Source organism: Chrysoperla carnea, chromosome 2 (assembly GCF_905475395.1).
Source record: "Chrysoperla carnea chromosome 2, inChrCarn1.1, whole genome shotgun sequence".
Lineage (NCBI taxonomy): Eukaryota > Metazoa > Arthropoda > Insecta > Neuroptera > Chrysopidae > Chrysoperla > Chrysoperla carnea.
In genome coordinates, this window is record NC_058338.1 from 55,980,736 (window position 1) to 55,999,581 (window position 18,846).

The window sequence follows — 18,846 nt, forward strand, 5'->3', positions numbered from 1 at the left end:
TATTTTTTAACGCAGAGTCGACATGTGTGTATAGTATTTTTTTATGTTATATAAGGTGCATTAACAAGGTGTAATTTAAATTTTTTTCCACTTCGCTGATATCTGATTACATTTATCGCAAAAACCTTTGATATATATTTTTTTAACGACATATATGATTCATAATATGATTTTTTAAAATACATCAACGTTATAGATGATAGAGATGATACGATATACTACAAATAACACCTCCTCAAGCGTTTGTGCAGAGACATAATACATACATACAAGTGGAGGTATAAAAAGGTTTTTAAATATACTTTTTTTTATGAATATCTAAATTATAGATTATATTTTTGTCGATTAGTTTCCATTAATTTTGATTCAAAATTAATGAAATTATTTTATATTGCTATATGTGTGGACATAATGTATCCTTAACTGTATATTTATATATATATATATATATATATATATATATATATAATGGACTACAACAGGTTAAATATATTTACAATTTTTTTAAATGTAAAATGGTCATAATTAAGTATATCAGAAAAGATGGTCATGAATTGTTTAACTTGACTATTTTTACAAAAATCTATAATTTACGGTAATTAAGATTAAATTAAATTTTTTTTAATGTTTCTTTATAAACTATGACTCATCTGTTATTCTGATGTATGATCTATATTATGGTTAAGTTTCATTCAAATTCATTCATTAGTTTTTGCGTGAAAGGGTAACAAACAAACAAACAAACATCCTTACTTTCATATTTATAATATATAGGAAATAGGAGATAGGGGATAGAATGACCTGATGAGATTATTGTTTTGGATTATACTTAACTTTATATATAATGGATTTTTTACCTAGATTGTTCTGATCTATTAATTTCGATTTGAAAAAAACTTTGGCACAAATCATGAATTTTTTCCTCTGAATACTATTATGCAGTGTGATCATTTCAAAAATATCCACCCTTACTATCTTGACCTGATGAGATTATTGTTTTGAGTAAAAATACGTCGATTTAGATACCGAGAGGGAATTTCAAAAATGGTACCTAGAGAATTTTAAGTTTCACTCTTTCGTCCCTTGCCATCCCAACTTTGTAATTTCAAATGGCACTTTCTACTTTGTGACACCTCATTTGAAAGAGTATGCAATTCTCTCTTTAACGATGATTAAAAATGAAATCGTTCGATTGGTTCTTAAGATAGACTAAACAGAAAATGTAGAGTTTAAATTCAATCTTCTGGGTAGTCTATTTTAAGAACCAATTGATCGATTTCATTTTTTTTTATCATGGTCAAAGAGAGAATTTTATTCTAAAGTTGGGGTAGGTGGGGGTGACGGAATTCACTAATTCGAAAAAGATGCTAATCTTCATTTTACAAATATGAATAAAGTATAATATAAAAGGAGTATTACACATTTTTGGACCTCATAGATCAGAAAAATTTGACTGTTTAGCGAGACAAGAGGGTAACAAGGGTTAGGTTAGGTTACGCTATATTGGATGTCCCAAGGGACACACTAAGGCCATAGTACCCATTGTGTTTTACCGTACATGTGTTTTACCATCTTTACACTAAAAATTTCAGCCCCACAATTATTTGGAGAGGCTAAATACACCTCCTTCATTTGCATCTAGAGAAATGAAGTTTATAAAAAAACGTTATTTGAATCAGTCCACAAAGTACATGCTATTTTATTCATAGTAACAGTAAGTAATAAAATCTGGCTAATTACATTAAAATTACAAGCAGAATGAATCTAGAATTATTAGATAATTAAGTATCTACCTAATAACTATAACATAAGTAATCATTTCATTTTGTAAAATAAACTGAAGAAAATGTAATTAAAGTACTATAATTATATTTATTTAAATGTATAACTAGATAATAAATCGCTTTATAAGACGTTCTTTCACAATACATATACGAATAGAAAAACATATTGTGAGTAGATGCAAAATACACAGTAAAAGGTTCCATAGTCATAAAAAGAAATTATTCAAAATGACCTACAACAAGCCGTTGAGCAGGCATGGGCGAGTTATTTTAAGTCAAAGTCACCATAGTTCTAACTTTATTGAGTGCCATAAACTTTATTGTGTGTCTCTTTATGCAAGTCCGCGTTGCTCATAGAGGAGGAAGCGAGACGGTTATACGACTCTTCTACCTATCTCAGTTTCTATAATAGTAATGAGATAGATAGAAAAAAAATATTGTCTCTCTGTTTTACTCGTATTATTGGTTGACACTGGTTAGGTTGTCGATGTCTTGCTCGTTATTTAGTTACAGAAGTGTTAGGGACTTCTCTGAGTCACATTTGCCCATGCCTGCCCTACAAGATGCCGTTGTGGATACGATCTTCAAAAAATGTTTCATAATTAAATTGAGAAATAATTTATTTAAGAATCATCCGGTGTATAGTTTTCGTAGGAAAACTTTTTATAGAATTTAAGACATAATAAACACCTTATGCCATTAATAAAACAATGCCTAATATACTTTCTTGCTTATTGCGATATAATTGAAATCAAATTGTAACTATAACACAACAGGTGTTAACAGGTCAATCTACCCTAAATATGAGGGAGGTTTCACTCAAAGTGGAACACATTGTAAATAAGATGTTTTTTAAGTGACAATGTGGACATATGGTCGAAACTAAAAAAAGCTTTATCTCGAAAATACTTCAATCAAGAAATGTTGATTAAATATAACCTAGGCTTTCAAATTCAATGAAAAAGCTCTATTTCATAACTGGTAGTTAAAGTAATATCTTTTCTTTGAAAAAATATAGCTTAGACTAAGAAAAACTAACTGTAAAGTTTTATCAAAAATTCTCTCTTTACATTTCTTCCGCAGAACTTAAGAACTTTTGAAAAAAAATTCTTATTAACTTAGTTTTAAATTAAATTAAAAGATTAGATCGAATTCAAGACCCGCGTAAGATGAGCGCCTTTTCCTCATATTTTTTTTGAAATATTTTCGTGGATTCAATTAATTTTTCGAGCTTTACGCATATATAAAGTAAAAAAAAAACATGTACATTGATAGTTCTCGAAAAACGCATTAGTTGCATGTCGAATATGTAATGGTGACTTAACTTGGCCACAGAACTCTAAAGCTATTAAAAATGTAAAATGCAAGTAATAAAGAACAAACTATGAATTAATTTTAAATTTATTATGTTGATTAGTTCCAGAGTTAATGTTAGTAAATATATTTATACAGGGTGAAGGAGGAGGAACATACCAAACTGTAAGAGTGCCTTACATACATTGAATTATTTTATAAAAAAAAAAACTAAAATGTTCTTATCCGATTCTCCTTTGTTTAAATTTTATTGGCTTGTTACAAATAAATAAAAGTCCATACATGTATAAAAAAATCGTTTATCGAAGTATTATTTTAGTAAAATTTTCGAAAATACCACCATTAACTTCTAAACCTCTTCGACTTCGTCTAAGAAGGGCGGCTGTTTTTTGTTTATTTATTTGTAAAATAATGCCAATAAAATTTAAGCAAATAGAAAACGGATAAGAACATGATTTTTTTTAAAGAATTTCATGTGAGTAATTCACTCCTAGAGTTTGGTTGGTTTCTCCCCACCCACCCTGTATTATATTAAATTAAATCAACCCAATTGGTTGGCTATTGAGTAAATACAAATATTTATCTATATATTTCTGAAATTAATTTTTCTTTGTCCCATTTGGATAAAAATCATTTTCTTGAATAACTTTTATCCGAAAAATACAAGAAACGAATTTCTTTAACGATTGGACAAGTATTTTTTGAAATGTTTAAAATTTTATGAGAAGGGCTATATCACCAATCAATTTACCATTGAGTTCAGAAAGTTTCGTTCAACCATAAAATCAATCTGATTTTCGTGTTGTCTTTACTGTAACAATACTTGGAAGAGGAACATCGCAATAAAAAATCCATATCACAAAATGAAAATATATGATGTGGAAAATAGTAAAAATATTTCACATGGATATTTTTTCTTTAATAGAAGTAGCAAATAAATTATGAAAATAATATCAAAATAAGAGTGATTACAAGGTATTTGATTACTATATTCAAAGGGTAGCAACAGTAGTGCACTAGTAACAGCAGCATAATTACCTCAATGATCTACAGTGTAAGCTATTTATAACGTCGGTCTTAATAACAAAAATATGAAAGAGGGGAAGGCATATCCTCGATTTATAGCCTCAAACTCATATTTACCCCTGCCGACAACAGTTGTCGCTCTAAAAAAAAAATTTATTGACGTGTATATCATTGTCAAATAAAATACAGTTTTTAGAAATCAAAACACTACAAATGTACGAACGAGGTTATGACAGTTCTGGGACGATATGGCCATCGCCTATAAACGATAAAGAACTGTGGCAGCCAAAACAAATACCAAAAACTGGTGGATTTTAATTAGTTAGTAAAAAATTGAAAGTTATACAAAATAAATTTATCAATGGGCCAGTACCATAATTCTCCTAATCAGTAAGTTAGAAGGCATGGCCTACATAAGACCATAGTCAACGTGCTTACCAATTTTAATATGACAATTGAAAACTATAAATAATGTCTCACATATTCATCGAATCTTTCAACATTATAATTGTCATTTACTGTAAATAAAATAATATACAGGGAGTCAAACAAAAGAATATTTTATTCGCTATAGTGAATAATTCGATTGAATCTCCATTTCCGTATGCCTTTTCGCGGGAAAGTAACTTATCGATTACTTACCTACTGTCGTTATACGGAAAATCGTACCCAAAAGAGGAATAATGAAGCATTTCGTAAAAATACAAAGATAAATTCGTGCCAATGATTATTACCCACGTCAGTAAATCCCGCTAGCAAGGGTAAATTAATAATTTTCGCAAAATTTACCATTATTCGAACGAAAGGCACTGATACTTAATATATTTGAAGGGGGCAAATACCAAAGAAAAATGCTATCCAAGTCTGTCAAAGACCAATTAAACTTTTCTAGAAGTTTAGTTAAATACGACTAATTTAATAATTAGATCTTAAAAGCAAAACCTTATTCAGGTTCCCTTCACGGTGAATCATTATTTATGCGCTAAAGAAGTACGAAACGATTAATTTAGGCAATTTAATTAGTTTTTCTACTCACTTAACACTACTTACCGATACACACACAGTTCACCACTGTATAGTGCCAAAGTTTTCTTGATAAGTTCGAAGACGTTTGTTGTTAAATTACTCACAACCAGCGCCACAGTTTCAACTGTTGTTACTCGTAGGCAAATTTTTGGAAGAGGTCCACTTAAGAGGATTGAAATTCTTATATAAATATAAAAAGGGGAAAATTCGTAAATAAAAAACTTAGTTTTAAATGAAATTTCAATGTTACGAAAAGTATCTTTTAAATTCTTGCTAATAAATTTTATAATTAAGCTTCATAGCTGATCTGCGTCTGATTTTTTTCGGTATTAACTATGGTATAATTTCTCGTGTCAAATCCACTTTTGGATCATCTTTAACCCTCATTTTTTTTTGTGGAGGCTTCTAGGCCATTGCTGGGCAGACTTTGACTTCTCTCAGCCAGGTGGCACCGTTAACAAAGTCTTAATCAGATGACGACTAATGCATTACGCACTGTACTTTGGTCATGTATAGAATATGATATTTCCAGTATAAAAGAGGTAAGTTTTGGACTGGATGGAAGAAGAAAATATATATATGACAAGTGGTTTGATTGATGAACCGCACAGTAATTACATTCACATTATTAACTATTTATAAGTTCAATCATTCTATCTTCGTCTATTTTACATCATTTAATATTATGGATTTGTACAATTTATGATGATAAACAGAATACGATACATATATATACCTTTAATATGGAGTTGAATGAGATTTTTATATTATTCATAAAGGTTTTTATCTTTGTTTAATCATAATTTTTTGAAACAAATATATAAAATGTCTTCTAAATTTATTCAACCATAATAAACAATATATTTGATGTTTTTTTTTTTATTCTTACTTCTTTTCGATTACCAGTTTTTGTCGTTTTTGCAATTATATTATTCTTTAATTGAAGTATTTTAAGTCAAAGAGCTAGGCGTACTATTTGGCGGTATTTTCATGATGGTTGAAAATTTGAGAAGCTGTCGAAAGGTTGATAATCAAATAGAAACATAATTGAATAAAAATACAAAAATCATAATTTGATACTCACAAGGGCAAGATGTCTGTGTTGGAAAGATGAACACTCTACTTTGTTGAGTGTCAAACAAAATTATTTTTTCAGTTTTTCTTCAATTATCTTATTTGGAAAAAATGATGCTTGCAGTTTTAACCAGTTGTTATTAAACTTGCAGTGTTTCAACCGCTTGAGCTGAAATTTTGCATAGAAGTTTAATTTGAATGACAATGCATGACTAGTTAAATGACATCTTCCTCAATCCAAAAAGGTGGACGACCCAAAATAGTGGACTACTTACTTTTTATGTACTCCCATGATATGAATATCAAATGAAAGAGTTTGCTGCGAAAAATACGGATAATATAATCGGGTGGCAATAAGTAAATCGGACGACAATGCATTTGTATGGTAAGATCATGAACTAATATGCCCATCGCTTCCACCATATTTGAAATACATTTCATTTTAATTTTAAATAAAAAATTTCAATAGAATTACTTTTTAAAGGACAAGCTTTTATATTTGTAAAAGCTTTAGACAAGCTTGCCTCAAGTGTTTATAAATAGTCATGTATGATTGACTCATAGAAATAATTATTTTTCCCTTGTTTTTACTACAGTAAAAGCTTGTCTACTTCTCCTACAAACACTTTTCAACGTAAAGCTTTCCGTGCAATTTTCCAGACTTCCTAGCACAGAAGACCATTTTTATGAAAATTTTTGTAGAAAAAGTTGTTCTAAAAAACTGATAAAAAGTGCTCATGGCTCTAGACCTATTTGTGGATGCATTTAAACAAATGATATTGTGTTTCTAGAAAAAGTTAATAATTTATGATTTTCGAGTCAAAATGATTTGTGAATTTTTATTAGAAAATTGCCCAGCAACTTTTCCATTCCAGCACTGTTTCCATTCGTATGAACTCATACAATTAAGGCATTTAATAATGACTAGAGTGTCTGAAGTGAAATAATTCAAATCATACAACAGGTAAGAAAAACTAGCTGGAAATTTCCGACTAATAACAATAAAAGTTATACTCTTTTGATAGTTTAAAACTTACTTTCATTCAAGTTCGCAAATGAGCAACATAGGTCAATTGGGTCTTTGAACCGTTGGAGAAAGAACAAAAGTTGAAATGTAAAAAATGTTCCTGATAAAAAATGAAACAACTTTTGTTTGAAATATTTTTTCCTAAACATCACTGTTTACCTGTGAGAGCGCAAATTATGCGCAAATTGTATAGTATGTATTATATGGGTATATCAGTTATATATGTGTGACATGTATGTATGTGTAATGTGATAGAGTAATCAACATTGTCTATGCATGGTATTTCAACAATTAACTCAGGAAATTGTTTGTTTTCGCTTGTTATTTTAATTATTATCCTCAAAATGCGTAATGCCTATACATGCCGTAAATATGGTACATTTACTTTAATATGATTGATAAATCTTCTATTATTCTTTAAACGACTATAGAACCTTTCATTATTTCATCATACACCTTGCCAATTTTAATATAAACTATCTATTAACAAACTCACACAGTCTTATAAAGTACCCACTCAAAATTTTTTATATAAAGTTAATAATTCGTTTATATTTTTAAACCAAATTATATTAGAAAGTGTATAGGTAGGTACATTATATTTTAATATACCAAGAAGCATTTTATGTTAGACAAATATAAGCATTTAACACTATACAAAAATATACTAAAATTGAGTGATGCGATAATTAAAGATTCGATTTGGTTTTTAGATATAATTCTTTTTATAAAACTACTATAATTTTTCTTAAAAAAACCTGGTGTATAGATAAAATAATTACATGCTTGGATGTAAATGACTCTTTAAGGTCAGATCAATAACTTCATGATTCAATAACTGATTAAGCATTAAACACAATGTTGCTCGTTACAATATATAAAATATTTGACAGCATGTCCCAATTTAATAAAGTTAGGTTATATTAGGTTACATTGGCTGTCCACGAAGGACACACTTAGGCTAAAGAGCCCATTGTGATACCATATATGTGATTTACCATCTTTCCGCTGATAATTTCATTTATCAACTCCTCAATTTCAGAGGTTTAGTTCACCTCCTTCATGCATATACCATGCACTACACCAACCCATCACAACTATTAAGTAAATTAATTTTGTTGCGACTGCGGGAATATACCGCGTACGGATAAACAAATGGCAAAAGGTATGGAATTAATTGACGAGCGTAAACTAGGACAAACGAACGCTATTTCTGGACATTGTTAAAAATGTTTCAAATCGTTACTGGCAAAAAGGATTAGCAAAAAAATTAGAGAATTTCTATAATTTCTATTCGATTAAAGAATTTCTATAAGGAGTGCAACTGAGTAAACTTTTTATTTTTCGTCAATTTTACCGATAGTGAATATTTAAAAATCGAGTTTTTTTAAACTTTGAGAAGTAAATTTTCGAAAATCAGGCATTATTTTAAAATTGAAACCGTTCTTAAAATATTAAAAAAAAATTATTGAGCTGTTTTTTGTTCCCTATTTTTCTTATTTAAAAAGAAAGCGCTCTCGTTTGGCTTACTTTTAAAAAAATTTTCACCATTAATCATCTAATAGTTCATGTTGCAGAAATCTATCAAAATTTCAAATTAATCTCGATCGATCATCAAATCGACTAGTTATTTTTTCGTAAGTTACAAAAATTCGTATGCAGGTAGTCATTAAATTGAGTATTTTAATTAAATTGGACCATAACTAACTTTTAAAGTCGAATTATCTCCGAATAGATTTTCGAAAACATGCTTTTATTTTGGAATTAAAATAGACTAATAAATGATAACGAAAGCCTAAATCAAATTTGGGGTCCAGATACTATAGCAAGAGTGCTCGAGGAGATTTTTGATGTATCGATCAAAATGGAGCATCTTGTATAAACTTAGCATAAATATAATATATTTCTTTAGCGTTTAATATTTCTGTAACATAACTTTAAACGTAAATATTAACTTAGGAATAACTTGAGCATAAGCATTTATAAGAATTATCTTTAAAGTCATAATTCCATTTCAAGCTACATAGTTTATTTTCATCAAATTTTTGTAGCTGGTTTAAAGAAAAATTTTGGATGTATCAATGAAAATGACGTAGCATACATACAGCTTTAGATTTTCGTTTTCAGAGTGAAGCCAATAGCTTCGTTATCAAGAAGTCAATAATAGTAGCAATTCAAGAAGCTTCCAGTCTATACCTAACCTATTCATAATATATTTTTAAAGCCTTAAGACAGGTGCTACCGAACAATAAAAGCGGATATTAAATTTAATAATTATTATTATATATTTTATTTATATAATATATAGTATAATAAAAGGCATATATATTGATACAAAATAACAATAATCGGTAACCCTTTTAATATTATTCACCCTTTTTATGAAAATTTTATTTAATAAATGTTACAGAAAAATTCTTGACACTTATAATTATGATGAATTGAAAATCAATTATAAAAATAGTTTGTGCAAATTTTTCTATTTTCAAATGTATGAAATTTGTATAGGGTAAATTTTCATAAACTATTTATCCTATCATTAAATTTTGATCCCAATAACATCGTCCTGTTTTGCGTTTTGCATCTAGATATGATTTCGTAGCTCTAATGTGGAAGGAAATACATTAACGCCTAAAGCTAAAATAATTCCCAAGGAGGATTTTTCGATTTGGATGAATCGCGAAACACTTCCCCCTCTTGATTGCGAGATTAATTCTTGCTTGAAAACGATAGATAGAGCGAAATTATTCATAATCGTGAGTGAGGAAACACATGTGGAATCGTTGATTGTATTCCGAAAATAAGTGATAGCAATTATTCGGTTTAGAACGGTGGTTGCATAATAAAAACCTAATTAAGCCATTAAAGTAAAATATCAAATATCAAATAAACTATTTTTAAATGTAAATCAATATTATGATTACTTATGTATAATACGTAACTATTTATTAAAATTTATTATTAATATATTAGTCTTAAATCCGAACAATTTGTCCAATAAAGTCGGCACCATATGAATAACTTTTTTTATGAAAAAAAATTCTTGATAAAAGTACTGCATGGTCTAGAAAATGAAAACGAAATATAAAAAGGTTCAAATACGCTCCCTATACGACTTTTCATCAAAAGTCTTTATTCAGAAATAAACTACAAAAAGTGGTGTTGAACAAATAAAAAATAAAAGTACATGTAGGTATAGTAGAATCTAATATAAAAAATAAAAATCGTAATTATTAGATTTTCCACATTACTAAAAGATATCCGTCAGACTGTATACATTGATTTTCAATAGAAGCGTTCTCAGTTTATTTTTTGAATTTTCCATACTTTTGGATTCAATAATGTCCTTAGGAAGATTATTAAAAATTATTGGGGGCCGTGGAACTTTTTTGTTGTCTGACCTTGATTGATTTTAAACAGACTTTTCTTCCGTGTGTTCTGTGTATGTTCAACCAGATTTTCTGAAAAATCCCTATATATACAAAAATTGCTTGTTTAAATATATCTAAGATATAAGTGTAAAAGGACCTTAGCCAACAAATCTTAAAAGTTATTTTTTAATGAAATATTATTCGTGGAGGTAAGTGTACGCAAATACATGCGCACATACAAACGAATGTTGATACTAGTTCAGGCAACAAACATAGCATCAATATTATTTCTCAGATTTCTACAAAAATATGCCACTGCGCTCAGTTACCCCAAATGACTCTAATACTAGCCAAATTGTAGCTGCAGTTTACTTCAACAATTGGGCATAATTAATACTGGAAAATCATCGTGCATTTTTACATTCAATGTTGAACAAGCAAACTAATAGGGCTTTTCATTTACAAAATGACTCTTTCTTGTTTCGGACTGTTTTCAATCAAGTAAAGATATATCTTCTATCCTTGTGCGCTGTGCGCTGCTTGAAAAAGATAAAATATATTTAACTTTCTTAGATTGAATAATTTTTTTTAAACTGTCCGAAACAAAATAAATTCGATGGAAAGGTCTATTATTGCAACTTTTCTTAAATACTTGATTAGATTGAGCTTATTACGAAGTATATGCTGCTGTTTTAATTAGTTACCATGAAGTAGATAAAGCCAAAAAAACTGTGGCTGCCATTTGGTTTAAAATCAATAAAAATGAAGTAAAATATTCTTTTTAAAAAAAACTCATTTTATTTAAGTTAAAAGCTCGGACATTCTATACGTAATTCCCATTAATGTATAGAATAAATTATTATTTCTTTAAAAAGATTGAAAACAGCCTATGAAATATCTATCTTTTTATTATTATTAATTATTTATTTTTTAAAACGGATATTTAATATCGTATATGCGCAATTAATTGATATTTGAGATACACATATTTAAAAATATTTTATTTATTAATACAGTTGAATGATTTTATTAACATGGGAAAATTATTATTAATATATTTTATAAGGATATGTATACTTATAATACATATCTAACTATAAATCTATGAATTATATTATTGATTTTAAATAATATTTAATTGATAATGTTTAGGTAAAAATATTTACGGGTTTTCTACTTTGTTGCAAGCAAAAAATTCATAGCGCAGCAGCAGTACAAACTGCGATTGTATTTTTACTAAACCATAAGGCGTTCGTTATATATTCCAAAACTTATTCATAAAATTAAGTAAGTATGAAGAAATATTAACCTGAGAAATGATTCGATTGAATGACTTGAATTCACATCGATTCATCGATGTAAACATTTTTTATTAGAAGAAACAACTAGAATTTTTTAATTTATGAAAACGAAACTAATATGGTCTACGAGTATAATAGAATTCTTCGCTTTGGAATTTTAAATTTCATAGTTAATCTCATGGACTAAAATTTAACAAACTAAATTAATTGATAATCGATTGATTTGTTTGAGTATTATTCATAGTTTCAGTATCGTTTTGATTATTTGGTTTTAGAGAACGGTGGGGTTTCTTCTTTTTTATTATTTGAAATCGAATCTGTTCTAAATAATCATCAACGTCCATGTTTGTTGGAACATCTTCAGGTGTTAATCGGATAGGCCTTTCCACTAATTCTGTAATTTGTGGTATTTCTGTTGGTTCTGAATCAATTGCATCGATTGATTCCACAATGTTAATAATTCTAAAAAATTGCAAAAAGTTTTATTGATCCCAAATTTTATGTTGAAAAAAATACAAAAAAAGCACTTCAACAAAAAAAGCGAAGATAAGTGAAGGCTATCGCGGTAGTCTTTCTAGTCTTAAAGCTAGTTCTTGTATAAATTCTATAAATAAAAATACTTACTCATCATCGACACATACCAATAATGGACAACACGTTGGAAATTTCAAGGTTAAATCTTCTGGAACATATGAACAACCAGGTTTCATTTCCAAAGTTGCACAACTATAATGTAAATAAAAAAAAAAAACACGTCACTTTAAAAATTAAATTTTTTATCAATTTTTCCATCGTTGTAGGAAAATGAAAAAGTTTTATAAAATCGTATACCCAAAAACTGAATTCTAATCTGAAGCTGAGACCACAACTTATAATTTTACTGATTTTCTCCAAAATATTTTTGACAAAAAAATCGTTTTGAATCAATAACAGTCAATAATTAAAAAGGCTTATCCCTTCGGCAACTTCCCTACAACTACAATTCGACTTCTTTTAGGTATACTTCGTCAGAACAATATGGGAGAGTTGTAGGTGATATAGGTTATTGGAATCCTCTTTTATTTGCTTAGAAATATCTTAAAATATTATGACGCTTATTTACATACAGCTTTGTTACAATTATTGGAACGAACGCATCTTCCTGTTCGTTGATTGTTGTTAATTTGCACATATATCCTTCACATTTTACGGTGCTTATCCATGTTTGGCCTAAATTGTAAATTTTATTCGTTTCTTTAACTTGACAAACTAAAAAATAATTAATCACAACATTATACTTTAGTTACAAAATCTATCAATGTATTTTACAACTAAATTTCTGATTGTGCCCTTTTAAAAAAGGATTGAATTACCCGCACAGAATATTTTCAAACATAGTTGTCACTTTGCACTATAGTACGCTATATTATGGTAATCTTTATGACATATTCTCAAATAAAAAAATTATAAAAAAATTTGGCATATATTTAGGTTCATCTGATTATAAAGCACATATGTATTGCTTCGACTTTTCAAATTTACAATGACATGAAAATTCTTTACTAGTAAGATAAAAAATAAATCAAACAATGATTCAAAAAATTATTTTTTATGCTAATTCACAAACTAAAATATCCTAATATGTGCCGAATTCAACAACGGGGCTATTGCATATTTTTTATTTTCATCTTATTATATTACAAAAAACAACCTTTAAATATAAAATAAGAATTACTTAAAATCACTCACCTGTATCTTCTAAACAATATTTATATCGAGCAAATAAAATAATAATTATTAATAATCTATAAATTGTCATTTTAAATAAAATTTTTTTAAATGACTCTTTATTTTAGTTTAGTCAGAGTTTCTTAATAAGCTATTTTGAAAACTTAATAAAAAATTTTGTGATTCAACTATTGTATCAAAAGTCAATTATAAAGTAGTATATTTTTATTTCACAATTGATATCTGACCTTGGTCATAAATTGATCTTAAAAAAAAGTTGTTTTTTATCGAATTCATGTTTGAAAATTATTGCTGATCGTTAGGTACCTAGAAATTCATATAATAAGTGGAAATATATTTTTTAGCTATAGTTTTTAGCTATCATATTTTAAGTATACACAAGCCCAAAAAAATTGTTTAACACTGAATTCTATCTGATTTTAACAGCATTTGGTTTTGTATTTTCATTGTATTCAATATAATTTAATTCTATATATCCTTATATGTTTAATAAAATTTAAGTAAAAATATAAGAGGAAGGCTTTGATATTGGAAGGGAATTTTTAAGTAAAAACCAGGATACATGAATTTTAAACAATTTAACAAACGTATTAACAGTAATTTATATTTGTAATAAATAATAAGAGCAGATTTTAGTCATTAATTTGAAGTAAGCAAAAGAAAAAAGAATTTTTAATAGAATTATAAAAATGAGGCAAAGGAGAAATGACCAGTCTACCCAAAATTGAATCTTTCAATCATGCCTTCATGTAATAACAATTTGATATATATCAAATTCTCGCTTATTGAATAGGTTTTGTAAAATTATGGTTGTGTTTTAGGAATTACATCGGTAGATTTTTCAATTTTCACAACGCTGAAAGCAAAGGGAAAAAATTAATTTTAATTAAAATAACAAAGAGAATTATAGAATCTTAGATATTCAAACAAAGATAATAAAAAAAGGTCGATAACTTTTTCTAGATTCGATAACTATACTAAAATATAAACATGAATCGTTAGGCAAATCAAAACGCAAACCATCAAATGAAACTTTATTAAACTGTAAAACAAATACAATACTTGTACAAAAAAGCAGTCCGCTAATAACTGTGCAACCCACTCCCAAAAAATTGTCAGAAAAAGGCTACCCTCGCTTTTAAAATTTCATTGAAAGCAAAGAGAGGAAAAAAATAGATACTTACTTCTTATCAATGCAAACCAAGATTGGGCAACATTTTGGAAACTCCACGGTCAAATCTTGTGGAACTAGAGTGCAATTTTTTTTGGCCTTGATTTCTGAACAACTGCAACAATTATTGAACAAATTATAAATCAATATCATTAAATAAGGTTCAATTACTCAAGCAACATGAAAATGATAGGGATTCAGCACTTATTAATAATTATTTGTAATTCTAATTACTCCACAACAAAATAAATTGAATCATATACATAATTCGAAAATTTTCAGACATCTGAAGCTCGTGGTTTTATTAACGGTATCTTACAGGAAAGCTTTTACATTACAAAGTCAAGTCCAATTTACATTTTAAATTGGACTTGATTTTGACGTTTTATATTGGAAATAAGCCAATAAATTTTGAATGCAGTAAAAATGACTAAAAATAAATAAACTAATTTTAAATATTTTAAAAAAACGTACACTTTTTTAACAGCAATGGGAAATTCTCTATTTCTTGCCTCTGGTATTGGTACTAATTTACAAACATATCCTTCACATTGAGTTTTACTAACCCAATTCGCTCCCACATTATGCTTTTCTTTTGTCTCCCAATCATTACAAGCTAAAATTAGTTAAACATAAATATGTTAGCCATAAATAATAAATATACCCTTTTTTCCATACGATACCTTCCGGAACTAGTCCACTTATACCATAAATAATTATACTAATAACGCTGATATGAAAAAGTTTCATGATCTAATTTCGTTAGTTAATATTTGATCAAAAATTTCTTTCGATTTGATTTATTAAATTTTTATGTATTATATTAATTAAAAGTTTCATGGCTAATTGAAATTTGTTGTTTTTTTTATAAAATATTTTATGCACTTTTATAAGAGAATTATGGCTTACATCTATTGTAATAAAACTTTCTTATCATAATTTTTCCAAATTTCCTTGAAGCCAATCCGATTTTTTTAAATATTCACGATTGTATTTGAGTGTATACATTTTTGTTTGTTTGTAGTTCGAAGAAAGAAATTAAACAATCAATAACAAATACATGTCGTATAGGGTAAAGTTATATACCTCCAGGACCCATTGTACTTTACATTAGTGTACAGTATCTTGCCTTCAGTGAGACCAACTATGAGTAGAGAAAGTTAACTAACCAGAAAACAAGTGCAACGGAGAAAATGGTTGTTGAATGCGAAAAATATAAATCAAATTTTTAGCGCTAAAAGTAAAAATTGTGCTTTTAATGTGTGTTTATGTAAATGTATTGTTGTGTTTTCTGATTTAAAGCACATTCTACCTTAACCATTGTTTATTGTTGGATAAATATGTTATGCCATATTCAATTTTAAACAAAGTTTGAAAAGACGCATTGTCATCTACCTTAGATCACATCGACGTATTGTTCCACTGATCGTTGATTATGATACGATGCGTGTAATATATAAAACTACTGAAGCCACTTGTGGAAAGAAAATTATCAAAAACGCTGTGATTATTCTTATTTGCTGCTACATTGGACGTAATTTACACGCCAAGTCTTACATAGCTACAGCCAATAACAAGTAACAATCATATTAGAATAACTGTTACAATTTTTTACTTCCATGTACCAACTACACCATTGTATATATACATGTATAGTTGGTATGTTAATATATGTAAACAAATGTGGACCTTTACCAGGTATTTTTACGGTCCTGAATGCGATAGAAGTAGGTGAACAATATTGCTCATAGGACCTAGTGCCATTCATAGAAGTTGACAATAGAAAATATCGATCATTCTTTTCGCATTTTACAAAATATGAAAATATCGTAAAAGAGATGACAAAAAGTGAAATTAAAATCATCTAAAGAATACGGGTGGTATTATTATTTTAAACTACTAGTTAGACAGAAAGTAGACAGAGATTTGACGTCATATACCTACTATGTTTGCCATAATATTATTAAAGCATAATTTATAACGGTAAAATGAAAAAACATCGAAATTCCCTATTATGTTGCATGTGTAGAGTAACTTTTTTTCTGCCAAAAAATCTTTTTTAAGAGCCAAATACAATACTTGTAATTTAAAACCGTTACGGTCAAAATTTCTGCAAATAAAGTTCTATAATATTTAGGTCTTGAAAAATAATTTTTACGCTTTTGTAGGAATAATCACTCAGCTATTCTTACACACTCTACATTTAGCTATTAGGTCAGTCAAAATAATGGCCGTTCAAACGCCAACTGTGGCAAGCTCGTTAATTAAATATACTACATTATCTGTATAAATGTAAATTTATAAGGCATTACGTCATGCTTTACATAACAATCATCAGATTTAAAACAGGCCAATAAAAACTAGCTAAAAATTAAACCTAGATAAAATTTTTCTTTCTACTTAACCAAGGGAAATATCTGATACTCAAACTTAAAACAGTGTTATCATTCGATGATAATTCAACACGGTTTCAGTCCTAATTTGCACGTATAGAACAGTGCTCAACAATTTCCTCCCAGATATTAATCAATATTAATCAGATTGTTATTTCCTCAAGTTATACAGCCACAAAGATTTTACATGCGGACTTTCGCTTGTGCAAACATGTCCTATGGTGGCGTCCTCGCACCATATTTTTAAATATTTACAGAAGCTTTTTCCTTTTTTTTTATAATATGACTGTCAATTATTTTGTAAAATAAACTACAGTTGAATATGTACATATGAATATATAAGTCGTTATTAGTCAGTGGCTAAACCACATAATGCTTGATCTAACAGTAAGTATTAAGTTTCATACAACTGCAATGTAAATGTAATACAACATTTAATAATAACGTAAATAACTATTGAACTATCTAACCACTCGATATTTAACAAACTGACTGAATATCTATTCATATTGACATTATTAATTGAAATAAATATTTATTTACTGCTATAGTGCTACTATTTATATTGTAATGTTCCATAAACAACGCAGACAGATATAAAGCACGAAAAATGGGTTGAGTTTCTGATCTGGAAACCACGGTTCGTTTAAAATATTTCTAGTTTGCTCTCATATTTTTAGGTCACTTTTTCGAAAAAATTCGTGCGAGATTTTCTTCGGGCATGCTGCCTTACTAAGTACTAGGAAAAGCAGAAGTACAAACTTAAGGGTAGCGAGAAACCACTTGCTGAGTGGTAGGGACTCTCGGATCGGTGACTTCCACTTTATCCACCGAGCTCGACTCGGCATCGTTGAACACGGCGATTCAAGAACGAACATAAATGGTGCCGAAGTTGTGGTTATCTACGCAGATAAGCTATGTAAATGAGACATAGCCACACATGCTGAACCATTGTACCATCCCTTCAATGGCAGTATAACGCTGTTCAAAACCGTCTTGCTCGCGGAGCGCATCTACCCCATGGTGCAGTGTTGAACATCAATTGAAAAGTACCCGGCGTGCAGAGTACTTTTCATCCTGACCCGAGGGTTCTGTATATATCTAGAACGGATGTAAAGATCATCAATATTTGCATTCCGTTTGAGGGTACTCCGAATGCTTAAGAGGTGAAATGGCAGCAGAAGCTCAAAAAGTATAACCAACTTGCTGCTGAGTTAACCACGATAGGCTACAGAGTCTCATTGATGGTGTCGGCAGTACCATGATCAGCATGATTCAGTACCCCATGACCCTGCACCTAATGGTCCTGGTACTTAATGGCCCGAACATCCGTACCATCCCCTCATCATCATCAGTACGACGTTATGTGATTGTGTGCCGCTGTGATATTTTAATTTTTTTCTTTATGATAAACTATGACATTTTTTATGCTCTTTTTTAAATCCTTTCTTTTAACGTGTTTTTTAAATGTGTAGTCCTTTTTCCTAATTTTCAAACCTATTTTATTCTACTGTAAATGTCTTTTTTAAATTTTTGTCATAATACACTTGTTGGAATATTTTCTATATTTAACTGTGTCTTTTTTTAAGATTTATTTAAATAAAAAGCTTTGATCGGTCAGTATACTATCC

At 28.7% G+C, this 18,846-nt stretch overlaps 2 protein-coding genes across 2 annotated transcripts; both read right to left on the reverse strand.

The window, feature by feature from the left end:
- Window positions 1–12,126: 12,126 nt before the first annotated feature.
- On the reverse strand, window positions 12,127–13,117 carry LOC123292794. Its single transcript, XM_044873509.1, has 3 exons — window positions 13,030–13,117; window positions 12,548–12,649; window positions 12,127–12,385 (listed from the first exon to the last, which is right to left on the reverse strand). The coding sequence occupies exons 1-3, from the start codon at window positions 13,092–13,094 to the stop codon at window positions 12,127–12,129; spliced, it is 426 nt and encodes a 141-aa protein (XP_044729444.1). The 5' UTR covers window positions 13,095–13,117.
- Window positions 13,118–14,392: 1,275 nt separating this feature from the next.
- On the reverse strand, window positions 14,393–15,609 carry LOC123293966. Its single transcript, XM_044874979.1, has 4 exons — window positions 15,506–15,609; window positions 15,297–15,438; window positions 14,836–14,937; window positions 14,393–14,507 (listed from the first exon to the last, which is right to left on the reverse strand). Exons 1-4 carry the CDS (start codon window positions 15,570–15,572, stop codon window positions 14,456–14,458), a joined length of 363 nt encoding a protein of 120 aa, XP_044730914.1. The 5' UTR covers window positions 15,573–15,609; the 3' UTR covers window positions 14,393–14,455.
- Window positions 15,610–18,846: the final 3,237 nt, after the last annotated feature.